The sequence below is a fragment of the Ictidomys tridecemlineatus genome, chromosome 4 (genome assembly GCF_052094955.1).
Source record: "Ictidomys tridecemlineatus isolate mIctTri1 chromosome 4, mIctTri1.hap1, whole genome shotgun sequence".
Taxonomy (NCBI): domain Eukaryota; kingdom Metazoa; phylum Chordata; class Mammalia; order Rodentia; family Sciuridae; genus Ictidomys; species Ictidomys tridecemlineatus.
In genome coordinates this window covers 11,408,235-11,425,201 of record NC_135480.1, presented here as the reverse complement: position 1 = coordinate 11,425,201, position 16,967 = coordinate 11,408,235, and the positions used below count along the sequence as shown (strand labels likewise).

The 16,967-nt window shown below is 42.1% G+C and overlaps 1 protein-coding gene and 1 long non-coding RNA gene across 4 annotated transcripts; one reads left to right on the top strand and one right to left on the bottom strand.

Moving 5' to 3' along the window:
- Positions 1 to 2,299: 2,299 nt before the first annotated feature.
- On the bottom strand, positions 2,300 to 6,917 carry LOC144377007 (uncharacterized). Its single transcript, XR_013437477.1, has 2 exons — positions 6,069 to 6,917; positions 2,300 to 4,644 (listed from the first exon to the last, which is right to left on the bottom strand). It is a non-coding gene; the product is annotated as an uncharacterized LOC144377007 (long non-coding RNA).
- Positions 6,918 to 10,661: 3,744 nt separating this feature from the next.
- Positions 10,662 to 14,800, top strand: Tmem216 (transmembrane protein 216). Of its 3 annotated transcripts, none has more exons than XM_078045920.1 (5): positions 10,662 to 10,784; positions 11,398 to 11,499; positions 12,164 to 12,256; positions 13,768 to 13,943; positions 14,218 to 14,800. In XM_078045920.1, exons 1-5 carry the CDS (start codon positions 10,772 to 10,774, stop codon positions 14,452 to 14,454), a joined length of 621 nt encoding a protein of 206 aa, XP_077902046.1. In that variant the 5' UTR covers positions 10,662 to 10,771; the 3' UTR covers positions 14,455 to 14,800. The 3 variants fall into 3 exon arrangements, with proteins under 3 accessions (XP_077902046.1, XP_021586276.2, XP_077902045.1); XM_021730601.3 differs by having other exon boundaries at positions 10,682 to 10,784; positions 13,768 to 13,969; XM_078045919.1 differs by having other exon boundaries at positions 10,682 to 10,798.
- Positions 14,801 to 16,967: the final 2,167 nt, after the last annotated feature.

Sequence of the window (16,967 nt, the reverse complement as noted above, 5' to 3'; positions counted from 1 at the left end):
TTTTGCCTACTTAAGTCATTTTCAAAGCTCTGAATTACACATACACCATTCGCACTCAAAGCAACTCCTTTAAGGAAAAGCAATGTAGGCTCGGTGTGTAGCTCAATGGTAGAGCGTCTGCAATTCCCAGCATTGCAAAAGGAAAACAATAACAATAGTGAAACAGGAGCTCTAAGCCTGGTTTGCAGTGCTACCCACCCAAGGTAACTACCTCGTGAAACTTGGAGAAAAATAACAGAAACCAGAGTCCCTGCAATTTAACACTCAAATCTGCCACTATCTGGGATAATTCGGATAATCTCAGATATTGGAACTGACAAGGATATCAAAACTTCTGTGAAAATATGTTTTTAGTGACTAAAGACAGGAAACCTCAACCATGAAATGAATTATTTTTTGAAAAAACAGATTTTAAGAGGAAATACAATAATGATCAATGAACTAGAGGAAGGCAGACAACAGAAACTATCCAAACAGAAGAATAAAGGAAAACAGCACCCGCCTCAGGGCCTGGTTAGATAACATCAGAGAGCCTAACACACAGTCACTGGGGCCCCAGGAGGCAGAGGGAAAGATGAGCAGAAAAAATATTTACATCATTATCCAAAGTACATGTATGAAGACACAAATTGGGAGTCAACCTACTTTATATACAAACAGAAATATGAAAAATTGTGGTATATATGTGCAATAAGAATTGTAATGAAAAAAAACCACAAAGAACATGTATAAAGACATGAATTGACGTGAACATACTTTATATACAAAGATATGAAAAATTGTGCTCTATATGAGTAATAAGAATTGTAATGCATTCTGCTGTTGTGTATTTTAAAAAATAAAATCAATTAAAAAAGAAAAAATATTTTAAAAAATAATAGCCAAATATTTCACAAATCTGGTGAAAGAAATTTGAGATATTCAATAAACACAACTTGAAACAAACACACACACACACACACACACACACACACACAAAGGTATATCTGGGCATATCATCGTCAAAGTATTGAAAACTAGAGATGGAAACCAAATCTATTTGTTTTTGGTGCTGGGGATCCAAACCCAGGGCCTCAAATGTATTAAGCACATGTTCTAACTACTAAGCCCAAACCCCAAGAACAAATCTTTTTTTTTTTTTTTTTTTTTTTTTTCTGGTTCTGGGATTGAACCCAGGGGCACTTAACCAATGAGTTACATACATTCTTGGCCCTTTTTATTTTTCATTTTGATACAGAGTCTCATAAGTTGCTTAGGACCTCTGTTAGTTGGGAGGCTGGCCTTGAACTTGCAATCTTCCTGCCTCAGCTTCCTGGGTGCCTGGGATTACAGGTGTGTGCCACCACACCTTGCCCAAGGTGTGGTGGCACACACCTGTAATCTTGAAAGCAGCATGAGAAAAACCACAAACTGCACACAGAGGAATGGCTTTTAGTTGACTTCTCACTAGAAATCACAGGCCGGAAAAGAGTATTTTAGAATAACTCTAAAATGTTAAAGGTAAAAGATTCACTCAGAATTCTATATTCATCAAAAATTGACTTCAGGGGGCTGGGGATGTGGCTCAAGCCATAGCGCGCTCACCTGGCATGCGTGCGGCCCGGGTTCGATCCTCAGCACCACATACCAACAAAGATGTTGTGTCCGCCGAGAACTAAAAAATAATAAATATTAAAAATTCTCTCTCTCTCTCCTCTTTCTCTCTCTCTCTCCCCTCTCTCACTCTCTCTTAAAAAAAATTGACTTCAGCATGCACAAGGTCCTAGATTAAATCATCAGTACTGCAAAACAAACAAAAACAAAAAACCCACAAAATTTCAAGAAGGAAGCTGAAATAAGATGTTGTCATATACAAAAAAACTAAGAGCACTGGATGGTGTAGGGATGGAAAAGGGGTGATCCCTTTCCTGCCCATCACGACAGGTCCTCTTGTCCACCTGTAACAAACAATAGGTGGACAAGAGGAAAGCTAACACATTGATTTGACCTTAGTTTTATATGAGATAAGACTTCAGATGGAAGACCCAAAGGACAGGAAGGAACCATCCATGTTCACGCTTACGTGCAGTGAAGAGGGACAGCTTGGTACAAATGTGTCTGCACAAGAAGGGTCTGAGCTGATGGAAACAGCCGGTGTGGGCACACAGCAGGCCTGTCTGCTAAGATGCTGTCAGCCCCGGGTTCTAGCATTTCCTCCTCTTGGGTGTGAGGCAAGGTCTCTCTAGATTGAGGCTCTTGATTTCTTTATGGACAGTATTATAAGGAAAGACTATGGGGCTTAAGGAGAGTTAGAAGAATATTTTTAGGTTTTATGGCTGGCTTTGGGGAAAGGGGGCTCTGGGTTATGTGATGTGTCTTGGAGAACAGAGTTCTAGTTTCTAGGGCTTGCCTTGGGAGACAATAAGGAGCAAAAGTCAGGCAGGCCAAAAAAAAAATCAGAGAAACTTTGCTTCAAATGCCTTCATTTTGGAGTATGATTTTCTGAGGCCCCACACTGCCAACAGTCCTGTAATATAAGAAACCCTAAAGATTTTCTTTGGCTTGAGGGGAAATGAAAAGATGGAAACTCGGATCCTCAGAAAGGAATGAAGCACAACAGAAATATTGAGTATCTGAGTAAATAAACATAAAGATCTTTCCTTCCTTCCATCCCTCCTTCCTTTTTTTTTAAACAGAGGTCTTTATAATTTTATTTTTTTTAGAGAGAGAGAAAGGGAGAGAATTTTTATTTATTTATTTTTTAGTTTTCGGCGGACACAACATCTTTGTTTGTATGTGGTGCGGCCGCACGCATGCCAGGCGAGTGCGATACCGCTTGAGCCACATCCCCAGCCCCTTCCATCTTTTCTTGAGATGAGGTTTCCCTATGTTGCCCAGGCTGGTCTCCAACTTCTGGGCTCAACCAGTGCTACGGGCTCAGCCTCCCAAGCAGTTGACAATACAGGTGTGGGCCACTGCACCCAAATGAAGATTATTTTTAATTTTTCTGTTTTTTTTTCAATTAATTCACTTACAATATCTAAATACAGAATGATAATTTTTCAAATACAAAGAATAAGCAAGATATGCTGGGCCATAAAACAATTACCAATAAGCAAGATATGCTGGGCCATAAAACAATTCTCAACAAATTTAAAAGAACAAATTTAAATAAATTTAAAGAATAAAGAGAATTTCTTTGCTGAGTGCCATGGCGCATTCCTGTAATCTCAGTGGCTCAGGAAGTTGACAGGAGGACTGTGAGTTCAAAGCCAGCCTCAGCAATGCAGTGAGGTCCTAAACAACTTAGCAAGAGCCTGTCTCAAAAGAGAAAAACTCCGGGATGTGACTCAGTGGTTAAGTGACCCCAGGTTCAATCCCTGGTACCAAAAAAAGAAGAAGAAAGAAGAAAGAAGAAGAAAGAAGAAGGAAGAAAGGAGGAGGAGAAGGAGGAGGAGGAGGAGGAGGAGGAGGAGGAGGAGGAGGAGAAGAAGAAGAAGAAGAAGAGGAGGAGGAGGAAGACGACGACGACGATGACAATAATGGAGCTGAGTTAGAAATCAGTAAGATAGGTAGATGATTTGGTCTGGGCCAGATCAGGATACAGAAACCACACAGTAATTGAAACATGGAAAGGTTTTTGTTTGTTTGTTTGTTTGCTAGGGATTGAACCCAGGGCCTCAGATATACTAGACAAACACTCTACTACTAAGCTACACCCCAACCTCACATGGCAAGTTTAATGAAGAATTATTAAGCAATAGCCAGGTGAAGGGGTACACGCCTATAATTCCAGCCACTCAGGAGGCTGAGACAGGAGGATTGCAAATTCAAGGTCAGTCTGGGCAACTTAGACCTTGACTCAAAATAAAAAATAAAAAGGGCTGGGGGTGTAGCACAGTGGTAGGACAAACCTGGGTTCAATCCTCAGTACCAGAAAAGAAGAAGAAGAAGAAAAAAAGACTTTGGGTTTTATTCTAAGGGTGGTGAAAACTTCTGGAAGGTTTGAGCAAGGACTTAAATGTGATTGAATTTGTTTGAAAAGGTAATTTTGCTTCTTTGGTCAGGCCATAGGGGATGTGGCTCAGTGGAGTGTCCCTGGATTCAGTTCACAGTACGGGGGAGAGGAGGAATTATTAAATGATGATAGAAGAACTATAAAGATGTGAAGAGAAGAACAGCCAAGGAGGGGGCTGGGGCTGTGGCTCAGTGGGAGAGCACTTACTTAGCATGAATGAGGGGCTGGGTTCAATCCTCAGCACCACATAAAAACAAATAAAATAAACATATTGTGTCCATCCACAACTAAATAAAATAAAAATATCTGACTTGACAGAGTCCCCTTCCCCAGGCTGCGTTCAGACTACACTGCAGTCCACTGAATGTTAGAGAAAAGTCATTGGTTTCCCACTGGTTTGCTGCCAGAGCTGATTTACAGTTGCCTGGCAAGATACAGCCCCTGCTCCAGGACACAGAAACCGAGGCAAGTGGGCAGTTGTGCAGGTAGCATAGGGACATCGCCTGCAGGAACAAGGCCCAGAGCACACAGCACCCATGTTGGGAGGCATGAGGAACACCCCTCCTAGACCCAGTGAGCGGAGGCCATTGTGCAGATTCCCAAGGAGCTGGAGTCCTGCAGTCCACACAGCGCATGCGGAGTCAACTCTGAGGGGAGCAGAAAAACTGAGTTAGTGAGCAAACATACAGAGGGAGGTGGGACATTGCTGTGGGGCAAGGCATCCATTCCTGGAGGGCTTTGGATTTTAAAACCATCCAGGGCATAGGTAAGCCAAGACGGTGGGGCAGGTGCACAGAGGTTAGCCCTGGGTGCAAGGCCTGGAGTATGCAGCAACCTTGACAGGAGAGCCCTAGCAAGATAAGCACCGAGCCTCGCCCAAGTCCGCGAGTTTTCCCAGCGCCTGCCTGTGGCATGAAGAGGAGCAGAGCACCAGCAGATGTTCCCCAACACATGCACTCCTGATGGAAAGCTAACCAGAGCACAGTGAAGCCAGGAAGCAAGCCCTCATCTTCCTGCACTGTCCCTCCAGTGCCCTCTACTGACCAAGTGCAACACTGCAGGCACTGAAAGGCGGAAATGCCCAGTCTATTTATTATCCCACCTAAGGTGCTCAAGGATGAATACCCAGCTGAAGGCAAGGGAGTGCCACACTAGGAAACCACTAAACATTTAGAAATGAAACAATACCCCTTAAATAATCCATAAGACAAATAACAAACCATAAGGGAAATCATAAAATACTTTGAACTGAATGATAATTAAAACTCAACCTATATCAAAATGTCTGAGATGCAGTTTTTATCAAAAAATAAAGAAGAAAGCCTGGTGCAGTGGCCCATGGCTATAATGCCCGTGACTCAGGAGGCTGACGTGGTTGGATGGCAAGTTCCAGATCAGCCCAGGCAACTTAGCAAGACCCTACCTCAAAACAGAAAATAAAAGAGGGCTGGGAATGTAGCTCTGGGGGTGAAGGGAGGTACCAGGGATTGAACTCAGGGGCACTCAAGCACTGAACCACATCCCAGCCCTATTTTGTATTTTATTTATTGTTTTTTTTTTTTTTTTTTTTTTGGTACCAGGGATTGAACTCAGGGGCACTCGACCACTGGGTCACATCCCCAGACCCTTTTTTTTTTTTCATATTTTATTTAGAGACAGGGTCTCACTGAGTTGCTTAGTGCCTCCCCTTTGCTGAGGCTGGCTTTGGACTCAGATCTTCCTGTCTCAGCCTCCAGAATCTCTGGGATTACAGGTATGTGCCATCACGCCTGGCAGGATTTGGTTATTTTGAATTTGTGCACACTCACACAAATTCCAGGTATACATGGCTTCATCAATTAAATTCCTCCAAATATTTAAATAAGAAATAATACTTAACAATCTTTTCCAGGAATTAAAAACAGAAGACAAGCTTTTTCTTTCATTTTATAAAGCTAACTTAACCTTGATCCACAACTTGACATGGTTCTGGCAAGAAAGTAAAATTACAGACAAATCTCTCATGAACATATGTAAAAACTTGAAAAAAAATTAACAAATGAAGTCCAGTGATATACGAAAGATAATCTACCTGTACCGGGAGCCTCTGAGGCCACAGGGAGGTTCATGCACTGCTAGGAGGACTCACAGGACTTGGCATGCAGTTGTACTCATGCTGTGACTTACTATAGGGGAAGAAGAAAGCAGAATCAGCAGAGGAGAAACATGTGCAGGCTGCAGTCCAAGGAGAGCAAGAATGTATTTCCAAGGTCCTCTCCCAGCGGAATCACAGTCCTGCTCAATCCTTCAGCAAAGAGTTCCCACAACGCACATGAAATGTTGTCTACAGGGAAACTCACAGATTTAGTGTCTAAGGTTTTTATCAGGAGCTGATTACCCAGGCACATTCTGCCTACCATGTACCAAAATTCCAGACTCCCTGAAAGAAAACAGATTTTCATTATAAGCCACATTCTTTGAACAGTTTAGGCACAGGAGGTCACTTTGGATTCTTGGGAACGCTTCCAAGTTCCCAAATGCCAGCCAAGAGCCAACTTTGCCAACAGGCCTTTCTAGGATAGTATTGTCACAACTATTTTTTTTTTTGTACTGAGAATTGAACTCAGGGCCTCACGAATACTAGGCCAATGCTTTCCACTGAGCTACACTCTAGCTCTTTTTTAAAAATTTGAGATCGGAGGCGCCAAAAACATATATACTGGAGAAGAGATAGTCTTGTCAACAAATGGTGCTGGGCAAACTGGAAATCCACATGCAGCAAAATGAAATTAAGCCCCCATCTTTCACCAGGCACAAAACTCAAAGTGGATCAAGGATCTAGGAATTAAACCAGAGTAATAGAATAAAAAGTAGGATCAAATCTTCATCACATCGGATTAGGTCTCAACTTCCTTAATAAGACTCCTATGGTGCAAGAAATAAAATCAAGAATCAATAAATGGGATGGATTCAAACTAAAAAGCTTCTCAGCAAAAGAAACAATCAGTGAAGTGAATAGAGAGCCTACAGAATGGGAGCAAATTTTTACCACATGCACATCAGATAGAGCACTAATCTCTAGGATATATAGAGAACCCAAAAAAACTTAACACTAAAAAAACCCACAAATAACCCAATCAGTAAATGGGAGGAAATGAACAGACACTTGTCAGAAGATGACATACTATCAATCAACAAACATGAAAAAACGTTCAACATCTCTAGCAATTAGAGAAATGTAAATCAAAACTAAGATTTCGTCTCACTCCAGTCAGAATGGCAGCTATTAAGAACACAAACAACACAGACTGGGGTTGTGGCTCAGCGGTACAGCACTCGCCTAGCATGTGTGAGGCCCTGGGTTCGATTCTAGGCACCAAATAAAAATAAATAAAATAAAGCTATCGTGTCCATCTAAAAAAAAAAAAGAAAAAAAAGAATTCAAACAACAATAAGTATTGGTGAGGATGTGGGGAAAAAAGGAACACTCATACATTGCTGGCCTGTAAATTGGTGTAAACAATATGAAAAGCAGTATGGAGATTCCTTGGAAAACTTGGAATGGAACCAGCATTTGACCCATCTATCCCACTCCTCAGTTTATACTCAAAGGATTCAAAAACAGCATACTGTAGTGATGCAGCCACATCAATGTTTATAGCAGCACAATTCACAATAGCTAAATTGTGGAAGCAACCTAGATGCCCTTCAGTAGATGAAAGGATAAAGAAACTGGTATATATACACAATGGAATACTACTCAGTATTAAAAGAGAATAAAATCATGGCATTTGAGGTAAATGGATGGAGTTGGAGAATATTATGCTAAGTAAGCCAATCCCAAAAAACTAAAGGCTGAATGTTTTCTCTGATATGTGGATGCTGATCCATAATGGAGATGTGGGGGGAGCATGGGCGGAATGGAGGAACTTTAGATAGGGCAAAGGTAAGGGAGGGTAAGGGAAGAGGCAGGGGGTAGGAAAGATGATGAAATGAGGACATCATTACACTAAGTACATGTATGAAGACACGATAATGGTGTGACTCTATTTTGTGACCAACAGAGACATGAAAAATTGTGCTCTATATGGATACTATGAATTGAAGTGCATTCTTCTGGGCTGGAGTTGTGGCTCAGGGATAGAGAGTTTGCCTATCATGCATGAGGCACTGTGTTCGATCCTCAGCACCACATAAAAATAAAGATATTGTGTTCATCTATAACTAAAAAATAAATATTAAAAAACAAAAAAGAAATGCATTCTTGTCATGTTTAACAAATTAGAATAAATAAATAAATTTAAAAAAAATTTGAGACAAGATCTCTCTAATTTGCCCAGGTTGGCCTCCAACTTGAGATCCTACTGCCTCAAGTTACTAAGATTAAGGTGTGCATCACTACACCTGGCCTATTTTAACTCTTTCTTGCACAATTTAATAACCAAATGGTTTGTTTTCAGAACAGTAAGATTGGTTATACTCTGGAATAATCAATGTAATAATCCATTATATTAGCTGAGTAAAAGGAAAAAAAATCATATGGTCATCTCAATAGATACAGAGAAAGCATTTAATAAAATGTGCTATAAGCCTTTAAGCAAACTAAAAAGAGACTTTATTAATCTTCTGATTATCTATAAAAATCTGTAGTATATATTAATGATGAAATATTAAATACTTCCCCTTGAATTTGATCTAAGAATTTGATCTCCAACATTCACACACACAAAAAAAAAAGAAAGAAAGAAAGAAAGGAGAAAGTATTTCAGATAATATCCATTATTACTACTTCTACTCAACTTTATATTGGAGGTCTTAACTAGTGCAATAAGGCAAGAAAAAGAAATTGAAGGTATAAGGATTGAAAAAGAAGTAAAAATGCTGTTAATGTGTTATGTACATAAAAAGCCAGATGTATCTAGCATGATCCATCAGGAATAATCAGTTTAATAAGGCCACTGGATATTGGAACAGTCTGCCACGGGCCTGCAGAAGCCCTGTACATTCTTACTGAGGGTCCTCAAAGGCCCTAATACTGAGCACACAGATAGTTCAGTAGGTCAAGGCAACCATGTGACTACTGTTCAACTTCTCCTTCCCCAGAGGAAGGGGCTTAGTCTGATTTGCTGCTTGCTAAAAACAAAACAAAACAAACAAAAAAAATGTGTTGAGCCCTTGGCCCTGGGCTTCTCAGCTGTGGCAAAACTGATTGTGCATGCCACCATCTGGGCTCACTGAGTTATTCATAGACTTGAGGACAGATGATCCAGGCTGCCATGCTGAGGCTTCGGTTGTTTGCTGTGTTGTGAGTGATTTGGTCTCACTGTCCATTTTTGTTACTTATGGAATTGTGGCATACTCTGACATGGATCAGCAATGTTTTTCTTAAAGAGATAGATGTTATTTAAGTCACTTTTCATCATAGAATGCAAAAATAATACCTAATATGTAAATGTTGGGTATGGAAATGGCCCCCATTTAAAACTTTATTTACAAAATAAGTAACTGGCCCATCTTCCTTCCATCTGAGGCTCAGAGTAGGAATTTGTCTAATAGCTTTTGTCTAGTAAATAGTAGAGATGGGGGTGGAAGATCTGAACCCCTTTTCTCCTTATTTATCACTTTGCTAGAGGGACCTTAATAAAATGTAGTTTAAGTTGAGGCAGTAGCACATGCCTGTAATTCTCAGCTACTTGAGAGACTGAGGCAGGACAATTGCAAGTTCAAGGTCAGCCTCAGCAATTTAGTGAAAATTTAGTGAATAAAAGAAGGCTGAAGATGTAGCTCCGGGGTAGAGTATTCCCAGGTTCAATCTCCAGTAGGGCTTCCCCTGTCCTCTAGTCTGCAGTTTTGCCAATGGAAGGCCCAAGCAGAGATCAGGGTGCAGAAGTTGGGAGGCATAAAGGTAGGACATTTATCCACCAACTTCCCAGGCCTTCCCAGGCCTTCCCAGGCCCGGTGAGAGGCCCGCTACACACAGTACTTTCTCCAGGTTCAGGGAGTTGCTTAAGCCTATAGAGGTAACAAGACTGACCCACCCACACTTCAACTAGCCAGGTGAGTCACTCTTCTCCAATTACCCAGTTCGAGTTTGCCATCTGTTACCTGCCTGCCATGCCCTGACTGACAAAGGGCTAATCTCTTGGAAACTTCTTTTAATTTCCACCTGGGAGCACTTTGTCCTCTCAACTTCCATTGCACTTTATGGGTCTGGTGACCACGTTTTAGCTTTGCATGTTCTTATTTATTTCTGCTCCTGGAAAAGACGCTCTATTTCCGACTTATTCTGGTGACTGTAACTCCTAGTACATAAATCGGCCGCAGGAAGGACAACGTCTAACCTCCAGCCCGCATCTGTACAGCACGGTCGCGCGTACCGTTTCTCATTTTTCACACGCTGATAGAAAAGAGAATCGTGGGACCAGGGTCAATCCTCTGGTGACACTACAGCAACTTGCCTCTTATGCTCAAAGTCCTGTAACCTAGGATAAGGAGTGTCCAAAGCTAGCCCTGCCTCTGTCCCCAGGAATTGCGGACAATAGGCTTCGAGAGTTGCCACTGTTCTCGCTCAGGGTGACGCTGACACCCGACCAAAAGCCATTTGCTGGGGATTCCTCCCGCGCATGCGTAGTGGACCCGCGATCGCGGGGGTGGGGGTGGGGGGGTGGTAACCATAGAGTACCGCAGGTTGGCAGAGGGGCCAGAAGCCGGGCCGCTCCGTCCCCTGCTTCCGGCTGCGTCTCGCTGCTCTGGGAGCGGCTGCTGCCGCGTACGCAGTTTCCATGGGGACTGAAGATGGCGCCGCGAGGTGAGATTTCGGAGGTGTGTGAGTCTCTAGTCCCGATCCCATCGGTGTCCCGCCAGGCCCTCTACCCTCCTTCTTTTCCAGAGCTCGACCTAAACCTCCCATTCGCAAGTGTTAGGGACATCGCTCCTTCCTTTGCAAGGTGGGGTTTCGCAACCCCGCCCACCTTGAGTGCCTGAAGGTCTCCAGGTGCAGGTCTCATATACTGTACCCCTACATCCTTGCCTGGGCCTATTCTGGGCCTATTCAGTTACGAATCTCCTGGCTTGGAACAGGCCAGTGCTGGTCTCTGCATCCTGATTTCTCCTCCCAAGTAGTGACGAGGTTACATCTTTGAAGTGCCTAGCAGCTATGATGACCTCTGAGTTACTTTTGACTTTCTCCTCGCAAGCCCAAAGAGCAGAGATTAACAGTAATTCCTGGCAAAGAAGGAGAGGAAGCTCATGAACACCACATCCTTCACCCCCACCATTTCATTATCAGCAATCGGAAGTGCCTTTAAGTAGCCCACCTCATGTGACCTCATGTTTTCTGAGGTTAGACATTGAAACATACAAGGAACAGAGCTTCAGCTGTTCCTTCCACCCATCCCACTTCTCTGTGCTTGTCTTTTCAGGTAACCGGTTGTCCTCAACACCCCTGGAAATCTTGTTCTTCCTGAATGGGTGGTATTATGCTACCTATTTCCTGCTAGAACTCTTCATATTCCTGTACAAAGGTAAGCCTGGGCTTGACTACCCCTGCCCCAGCTTCCTTTTCTCACTTCAGCTCAGAGCAAACTCCTACCAAGAACCTTCTTACTTTTTGTTCTTTTCTGCCCCCAGCATCTCCTCTTCACTACAAGGCTGAAGTCTCTTCATCAGATGGCTTCTTTGAGAATGATTCTTTAAACATTTTTTTTTCCCCTTAGTTGTTGACAGATCTTTATTTTATTTATTTATACTTGGTGCTGAGAATCGAAGCCAGTGCCTCACACATGCAAGGCAAGTAGCTACCGCTGAGCCACAGTCCCAGCCCTGGAAACTCTTTAACAAGAATTTCTGAAGTTTGGGAAACGTAGGTTTCTCCATCTGCCTCTTTACTATCACTTTTCTTTGCTGAACCCCAGTTTCAGCCCATTGGTGACCCTCAGTGGCCTCTGTATCCCTGTATATGTAATTATTTTGAAGTGGAGATCCCATAGACTTAGAAGTAAAAGCCTGCCTCCCTCTAATAGACATAGTCGCACTATGAGATAACATTTCCTGAGGCTGTAATAATGCCCATATCTCCATAAGTAGTTCATGGAAAGCTAAGACTATGTCCTCTTTGTTCTCAAGTATATGGCAGTTCTTGTGGGTGTTGTTATATGTTGTTGGTAGATTCTGGCTTTTTATTGGCAGGTCTCCTGCTGCCATATCCAACAGCCAATCTAGTATTGGATGTGGTGATGCTCCTCCTTTATCTTGGAATTGAAGTAATTCGACTGTTTTTTGGTAAGTGTTGTTCAGAGAATATTTCCATTCCTTATGAGGCAAGCTGGTATCTGTAACTTGATTAACAAGACAAAGTGCATAACCTGGGCTCACTGTTACAGATTTGATCTGGTGGTATATTCCATTACTCCCTTTCTGAAGCATAAAGCTGCCACTTTATATATGTATACATAAATATGTGTGTGTGTATTGTATATTATATGTGTATGTATGTGTGTATATATTTACACATACATATGTGTGTGTGTGTATGTATATATATATATATATATATATATATTTTTTTTTTTTTTCCCCCAGTGCTGAGGATGGAACCCAGGGCCTCACACATGCCATTACCACTGAGCCATATCCCCAGCTTCAAGCTGCTGCTTTATATTTTGGGTCAGGGTTTATGTATCTGTTGCTCTGCAGGGGTAAAGGCAGGCAGTAGCATGATATCTTAGATAATTCCTTTGCAGTTGCCTAACTACTGTGAGAATGCCTGTTTTCTCTTAATGATTTGCTTGGGAGAATGGATTAAATTGTAAACCGGGTCTGGTGCCGAGGCATGCCTGTACAGCACTATGATCCTCTCTACTTCTCTGGATGAGGACTTTTTTATTTTTTAATTCTTTTTGTAGTACTGAGGATTGAACCCAGGAGCATTTTACCACTGAACTACATCCCCAGTCCCATTTTTAATTTTGAGACAGAGTCTCACTAGGTTGCCCAGATTGGCCTTGAACTTGCAGCCCTCCTGCTCCAGCCTCCCAAGTTCCTGGATTACAGGCACATACCTTTGTACCTGGCTGAATAAGAATCTCTTGCAGAAGTTTTATATCCTCAGAAATAGAGAGTAAAACCCTTGTTAACTAGACTATCTCATCCCTGGAAACAGTGTGAAAGCACAAGCTGAGGGAAAAGTCCTTGAAACATACAGGAAAGGAGAAAAAAGGCTCACATTAGTCACTAAGGAAAAGATAAAATAATGTTAAAAAGGGACACTGATAGTTCAAGTGAGAATAATTACAGAGGACCAGTAAATTTGAAAAGCAGCCCAAATTACATAATAAAAAGCAAATGGAAACAATAAAGCAGCATTTTTTTTCATCCTTTGGACGGGCAACAATAAAGATTTACAATATCAAGTTTTAAAGAGGGTGTGGGGAACTTTTATACATTCTGATATATAAAAATGTATGCTTTTTATATTTTCTAAAAGTACTTTTGAATTAGTTGAAAAATTTTCAATGATTATATCATTTTTATAATTACACTTTTTTTTTTCTTTTTCTGAAGACCCCATTGTACTTTCTGTGAGAGCTAGACTGGAAGCAGGACCCCTGGAGTAAATGACTCCAAACCTGTAACTCCCCCAAGCTTTTTAGGACAGTGGGATTCACTTGTAAACGTGCACCTCCCCTCAGAGTACTTCTCTGCTTGCTAGTCCCTCATATCCTTCCCACCTTTCCCTTGAGGCCAGCCAAAGTAGGCCACTTGGAGGTGACTCCATGGGCTATGTTTGACAGGTACAAAGGGAAACCTCTGCCAGCAAAAGATGCCACTTGGCATTAGTGTGGCCTTGACCTTCCCATCTGCCATGATGGCCTCCTATTACCTGCTGCTACAGACCTACGTACTCCGCCTGGAAGCCATCATGAACGGCATCTTGCTCTTCTTCTGTGGCTCAGAGCTGCTGCTTGAGGTGCTTACCCTAGCTGCTTTTTCCAGGTACTGCTGCTGAGGGCCGGGTTCCCACCCCAGGGAGGGAGTCCTTGTTCTTTGGAGGCTTGAGGGGTCTAGAGGACTATATTTAAGGGGGTTTCCATGGGACTGCCTCTCCCACTTCTGGTAGATGGAAGGTCCCTTAGGAATTCTTCCAGTTGTTTAGGGCTAAGAGACTTGGAATATGAAACAGTTCAGACCAGCTGTTCTTGTTCACTGGTCTTTTAACATTTTCTTTTTCTTTCTGCCATCAGTATGGACAGGATTTGAAGTACAAAAATTTCAGCCTGCAGCTGAGGCTGACACCACACAAATATGCTTATGGTACTGTTGCCTGCACCTGTGAGAAGCGGGGGTCACACTGGCCTGGAAAGGTTGTACGGCTTTTCCTCAGCATTGACATTTGGGTGTCCAGCCCACAGAAGGCCAGCGGGCATGATTGGCTAGACCAGGACTGTCAGCCCCAGAGACTCTTCTATACTCCATTCTAGGGAGGGGCAAGGCTATCCCCAACCTGGTCCGTCCCAGAACAATCTCTTGCTGACCTCAAGTTCTCCTCTTTGACTGTTGTGGCCAGAGCATCTTGTGTGGACCATCTAGACTCCTTGGGCTTCCAGGAGGACCCGAGCAATATATTCCCTGTATGTGCTGTGCCACACCTGACCTGTATGCACACAGAGAGCTTCATGGTGGTGGGCTCCCAGAATGATGCAAAAGCCTCCTACCCCATCTCTCAAGGACAGTGAGCTCCAGAACCTTTGTAGTAGTTTATGGTATTATTTTTCTACTCTGATCATGAAGCAAACACTATTTTATAATAAATATGTATTTTCGGTTGTGGGGTTGGCAGCCTTTTCCTTGTGACACCTGTTCCTAGAATTTCATCCTCTCCAAGAGAAGGTAAAGACTATCACAGCAGTATGTTCTGAGGCTGTGCTTAGTAATACAGTGTGACACAAAGGCAGTGATGAAATGGTGTCCCACTGATTGTCTTCCTTAAGCTGCAGCATGAATCAATCCTGAAAGGCATTGACTGTCTTCAGTTGTTATTTGCAAAAGACTGCTTAAATGCTTTCCCTCTGCCTCAGAGTCAGTCTTGTCTTCCACTGCTCTTACAGATAACTGGAACTCCTTTCCAAGATGGGCCATGTGTTGTTGGAAGAAACATATTCTAAACTCAACATACACATTTCCTTTTCAGTCATTGATGTAAAATTTTTGACTTAAAGGAACACATACTTCCTTTCTTCTTTTTTTAAAAAACTGGAGAAAATGGTACCCAGGTAAATGTATCATATCTTCAGATAGCTTTTGAATTCTTCTCCTAAAAAAATAATTTATTTAATCTTAAATTTGTTATATATGAAAGCAGAATGCATTTCATTTCATATTACACATTTAGAGTTGTTCTGTATCTTCTTGTCCCAAGAAGACACCAGGAGCCATGAAAGACAGCATCCACTTTAGGAAACCTTGAGGCCTGTGTGTCTGTTATCAGATGTATCCTAAAATATCTGCTTTCTAAAAAAATATTGACCTTTAAATCTTCTATGATGGTTTTTAACTTGGCTTTTTTCCTCCCGGTCATTAGGCTCTTTCCTGTCTTATGGTCTCCACTGTCCAAAGCACTGATGCTTTTTCTTAATTTCTTCTCCGTGCTATTGCCTCCCAGCTGCCCTTGGGGTCTATCCAAAAACTACAATGGACAGGTCTCATCAGCTATAAAAAATAATAACAAAAAGTACAACAGGAGCTTCCCTGATAGTTCAATCTCAATTTCCATGAGTACCATTTTCTGCTGCTTCTCAAAATTGCTTTCTCTGGCCCTGCTTTGATATAATCATTAGTATCCAACTGGAGGGGAATCCATCCTTCCTGACCTCCCAGTTTGATTTAGAGGTTCAGTGGTTATATCTATCGTTCAAGCAGCACAGATAAATAAACGGAAAGTTCAGTTGGAAGTATAGAGGTGGCTTATAAAATCTCAACTTTAGAATTCAGAGGGGTCCATTCCTGTAATCCTAGCAGCTAGGGAGGCTGAGGCAGGAGGATCTTGAGTTCAAAGCCAGCCTCAGCAAAAGTGAGGTACTAAGTAACTCAGTGAGACCTCATGTCTAAATAAAATACAAATAGGGTTGGGGATGTGGGTCAGTGATCGAGTGCCCCTGAGTTCAATCTCTAGTACCCCACCCCCCCAAAAAGAAATTCAGAGGGACTATAGAGATCAACTAAGTCTAATTCCCTACTTTGTAGCATTCACAACTGGTTACTGACAGGTGGAACTAGAAGACTTATACAAGTTTTTTGTTTTGTTTTTTTTTTGTTTTTTTTGGTGCTGGGGATTGAACCCAGGGCCTTATGCATGCTAGGCAAGCACTATCAACTGAGCTATATCCCCAGCCGTATAAGTGTCTCTAGATGAAGAAAATTCCATTTCTCAACAGGTACCACTTGCAGATGAGAATAATGGTCAAAAAAAATGAGGACATGATTAGGTTAAGTGGAAGCATAGACCATTGTTTCCTGAGGGTGGCTCCATAAATGGCTATTCTTCTTGAAGTTGTTGAGGCCTCTTGGGCACACCAGAGAAGTGTGTATAACGAAAATCAAGGCAGTGGAGGATGGGAAGTCTTTTTAGTTACTGTGGCCAAATGCCATGTGCATTGGAGTGTGAGGAAAACCACTTTATGGTCAATACATAAACGTTCTGGGACAGTGGAGAGGGTCTGGTCATGCAAGCTGGCAGACTGCTCAGTTGCTCACAACTAGAGCTAGTAAGTGGACTGCATGGTCATCTCTACTACAGATGAGAGAAAAAATAGGTTTAGGTTTCTGGCTTCATCCCATGATGGAAACATGTGGGAAACAAATTCATCCAGTGTCTTGAAGACAATATTTAACCCATATAATGATTCTACGGGGCAGAAGGAGATACACTCATGTTGTCACGTCACATTATGTTCAAGGGTATTCAGCTTAGAATTTGAACTACAGGTAACCCACA

Bases quoted from the DNA above. Each gene is read 5' to 3' on its own strand.
- Tmem216 (XM_078045920.1), top strand. The intron at 11,500-12,163 runs GTAAGCCTGGGC...TTTTATTGGCAG, and splicing joins CTTCATATTCCTGTACAAAG to GTCTCCTGCTGCCATATCCA. The intron at 13,944-14,217 runs GTGCTTACCCTA...TTCTGCCATCAG, and splicing joins GCTCAGAGCTGCTGCTTGAG to TATGGACAGGATTTGAAGTA.